The sequence below is a fragment of the Juglans regia genome, chromosome 4 (genome assembly GCF_001411555.2).
Source record: "Juglans regia cultivar Chandler chromosome 4, Walnut 2.0, whole genome shotgun sequence".
NCBI lineage: Eukaryota > Viridiplantae > Streptophyta > Magnoliopsida > Fagales > Juglandaceae > Juglans > Juglans regia.
In genome coordinates this window covers 14,369,281-14,373,420 of record NC_049904.1, presented here as the reverse complement: position 1 = coordinate 14,373,420, position 4,140 = coordinate 14,369,281, and the positions used below count along the sequence as shown (strand labels likewise).

Here is a 4,140-nt window from a genome sequence, read left to right as displayed (position 1 = left end):
TATACACATCTTTAGAGTTTCGTCTTTCTTCTTAACAAACAAGACAGGTGCTCCCCAAAGAGATGAACTAGGGCTGATAAAACCCTTTTCTAGCAGTTCTTCGATTTGCACTTTGAGTTCCTTTAATTCGGCTGGGTCCATTCGGTATGGTGCCTTGTGCACTGGGGCCGTTGCCAGTTCAAGCTCAATTACGAATTCCGTCTCTCAATCCGGGGCTAATCCAGGTAAATCATCGGCAAAAAATCTAGGGAAGTCTTCTATCACTGGGATTCCTTGAACTCCCTTAGATTCCTCAATCACGTTTGTCATCATCACAAGATAGATGGTAGCTCCACTCATTGGGCTCTTCTTTACTTGTCCTGCTGTTACTACTGATGGATCTAACCTAACAATTTCTTCCATGTAACAGATCCTATCCTTTGCAGGTAAGTTGAAGACCACTTCTCTTCCTCGACAGTCTATCTTAGCAACCTGCAACTTCCAACACACAATTCCTAACTATCCGAGTGCATCCAACAATTTTTCCATCTGGAATGGCAACCAGAACTCTCTGAGACAAAGGTTCCGCATCTAGCTCACATCGTTTTGCACAACTAACAGAGACAAAGGATCTCGATGCTCCCGAATCAAACAAAGCACAAACTAAGTGTAGCTTCAATTTAACCTTACCTAAAAAAAAACTAATGTTACTCAATGATTCTCAAACATACACTACCTACTAGTTAAGGCAAAGTTGGAAATGTTACCAGTAATCACTCCCACATCTGCCGTCTCGTCAGCTTCCAGGTTTACTTCTCTCGATGTGATGGCATAGACCTTAGCCTTTACAGGGGTCTTTACTCTGCCATCTGGCATCACTGCTCCTCTAGGCGTGTTTTGAGGACAATTCTAGATCATGTGGCTAGTTTGACCATATCTAAAGCAAGTTCTCATAGCCAGTCGACACTCTCCGTTGTGCCTTTTTCCACATCATGGACAGGGTGGTGGAGTGACGGGTGCTAAATTCCTGACTTTGACGCCCATTCCTTTATTTAGAGTAGCAGGGACCTTTCTTTTCTCCACATTTCCTCTAGGAGAATTTGACAATCCTCTTTTTTGATCTGCTTGGGCCTGAGCGATCAGTCTTCATTGTTCCGCTTCTGCTATCGAAGCCACATTGACCAATTCTTGGAAATTTTCTATTCGCAGGCAGGCTACTTGATTTCGAATACGAGGTTGCAAACCATCTAGAAACTTGCATCTTCTCTATATCAATCAGGTGAGGCGTGAATCTAACTTGGGTTAAGTTCGCAAAACCTAGGGCTTGCTATTGCTTGACGATTTTCAGAAAGAAATGGTTATCAAATCCCATCTTAAATAGATCCCATGAGAGTGCAACTAGATCTCCTAACTCTTGAATCAGCAACTGTCGTTTAGTGTCCCACCATATACCGCCTTCTCCTTCGAGCATGTGTCCAGCATACTAGACCTTCTGTTCCTTCGTGCATCCACGTATATCAAAGGTTCTCTCCAAGTCCACTAGCCACTTGTTGGCCTTTAAAGGTCCTTCTGTTCCAATAAAATTAGGGTATCTATAAACTAACAATTTCTCATACGGACAACCTTGATTTCCTCCTCTGGGCAGTTCTTGGGGTCGGTCCCTCATGCTTAGGTGGGGTCGATCCCTCATGCTCAAACTCGTCCTCTGCATCAAAGTCTATGATTCCATGAAATGGAACCGTAGGTGGGAACATCGCAATTAGATCTCACAACCTCAATAAGTAAAACCACAGATGAACAACCAGGAATTTTGAACATTGAAACATACCAAACAAACAAGCACAGCAACCATGAGAGATTATTCCAAAATACCCCTTTTTGTAACCTTTACCAAAATTGTTTTAGGTATAGCCACTCACGCCAAAAGTCACCTTTGTACACAGTTGATATTCATTTATTACAGTGTGCACCATTGTCTCCCCTAGGGACCATCCACACACTCTGACTCTGTGGTGCCCCCAGCCCTCGCTTGGAATTGGACTGTGACTAAAACGCCGGGACATGCAACACATGGCTACATACCCCTCCTACATGACATATACTATGCTATACTAGCAGAAAGCAATAATTAATGCAGCGGAAAATATTAGGTTCGTGTGACACTAGGCAACGCCTAAAGCAATTGCCTTAGCACATGTTACCGTAAAACTATGCATAACCCAAACATTGCCTTCAACATAAAATTTCATATCAAAAGTACCCAAATGGAGGATATGTTCATGTCACCCAAAACACGGGACCATAAAAAAACTGTTTTCACAAAAGTAAAACCTTAAGCATGTCTTTTCACCACAAACATTTTAGGCTCCCAATCTCTTCGTTACTATAGCTCCAACTTGAGTTAAGCACAAAAAGATCCCATGTGACTTCCGAGGCTAGGGTGCCAAAAGTCCTAAGTCCTTCGCTGTCTCTTTTGCCTCAACCGTAGTCTCAGAAGCTCACTTAAGGAAAGTTTACAATTGGTCCATATTCTACCAAAATCTTAAGTTCTTCGTTGGGTTGGAAAGTGTAGTATCGATCTCGGCCTCGCTAAGGCTAGCTAATATTTCCCTGAGAAGCGAGGCCGTGTACTTTAAAACGTCTGTAGTAAAGTCATGACGAGCCTTCACGGTGAACTTGTCCTCTATCATTGAGCCATCTAGGTTCATGCTTCTATGGAATCTGGGGTATCTCTCACAACTTCTACTATTCCGGGTGGAGAATGGTAGCAGAAACTACCACAATGAGATTTCGAGAAATCTCAGCAAGTAGACATACAACATACAATGATTAACATAACCATACAAGTGGCAAACCATGGAATGCATGTATGGTCATGTACTTGACACATGACGTGACCCAAATGCACTTGACCTTCTTCAAAAGACATGTAACAAAATCTTTACACTTTCCGGAAAAACATTATTTGACATCATTTCATATCTTATTAATCATGTGATCCATATCTTATCATATCAAATCATATCATATCACGTAATTCATATCACGAGATCCGTATCACGAGATCTGTATCATGTAAGCTCATTGCCTTGTTCTTATAACACATAGTGGACACATCACGGCTCCCCTATGCACTGCATGTTCCTGCTAGTTACTGCACCACCAACTATCCATACACCGTGGTGAATACATCTTATTCATATTCATTATAATACGACAGTACTTCGACGAGTTATTAGCCTTAGTCGTGGCACCCACTAACGTTAGGTGCTACCTTGCTCTGCCATCCTTTCCAAAAAGATCCATTCAAGGCACGCCGATGGTTCTTTGTCGACTTAGGGATTACCACTCTATTCTTCAGCACTCCAGAGTGGACATAGGAGTTCAACCAGGATATTCTCCTATCTTAGCATTTGGGGTCGTAATAAAACATTTTTAAACACTTTTCTTTTTCTTTTAGAAAGACCATTTACCTAAATGCATGTGACATGAGACTTAAGACATGTTCCTTCTTATACTAGACATATGACACGTGAGATGTCGTGCATGAACTCATCAAGCATAACATATGCAAATCATGGCATAATAACATAGGACATGTGAAACAACAAAACAACTTCATGAACATAGAAGAATATGTCTTGGCCGAAACATTAAAGGCATGTAACATAGAGAAATTTCACTTTGACATGTTTCATACTTGAAGCATAACAGATAAAAGTCATGGCATGGATGAATCGAACATGAAATCATGGCAACATCACAAGAATCTGCAACACATAATGTCACAATAACCAAATCTTCATGATATGTGAAATATCAACAGAACCTCAAGAAAAACTGAAACATATGCATGTGGTTCATGGCATTTTCAACATAGGTCTGAATCTTATAACTTCTCTCATGATCTTGTAAAAAGTCAAAACAATATATTCAACCAACCAAAACATAGATTAACAATCATAGTTGATAATAACAATGAAAGATTTACACAAATATATACGTATGTTATCCAAACAAGGTTGAGTGTATACTTACAAAATTCCTTCGGAAAAACAAATAGCAAGCTGTAAGTTGGATGTACAACTCGTTAGAACGAGGGTTTCAAAACCCTAATTTGTGTGCATGAGTGTGTGAGGTTTTTGGGTTGTCACTTGTTCT

General features: G+C 40.6%; 1 protein-coding gene across 1 annotated transcript; it reads right to left on the bottom strand.

Annotated features, from left to right (window-relative positions):
- Positions 1–204: 204 nt before the first annotated feature.
- LOC108992525 lies at positions 205–855 on the bottom strand. The gene is made up of 3 exons (XM_018967125.2): positions 747–855; positions 518–669; positions 205–471 (listed from the first exon to the last, which is right to left on the bottom strand). Exons 1-3 carry the CDS (start codon positions 853–855, stop codon positions 205–207), a joined length of 528 nt encoding a protein of 175 aa, XP_018822670.2.
- Positions 856–4,140: the final 3,285 nt, after the last annotated feature.

Coding starts and splice junctions, on each gene's coding strand:
- LOC108992525 (XM_018967125.2), bottom strand. CDS start 855: ATGCCAGATGGCAGAGTAAAGACCCCTGTAAAGGCTAAGGTCTATGCC. Junction 670..746: donor AGATGTGGGAGTGATTACTG/GTAACATTTCCA, acceptor GTTTTTTTTTAG/GTAAGGTTAAATTGAAGCTA. Junction 472..517: donor CCATTCCAGATGGAAAAATT/GTTGGATGCACT, acceptor TGGAAGTTGCAG/GTTGCTAAGATAGACTGTCG.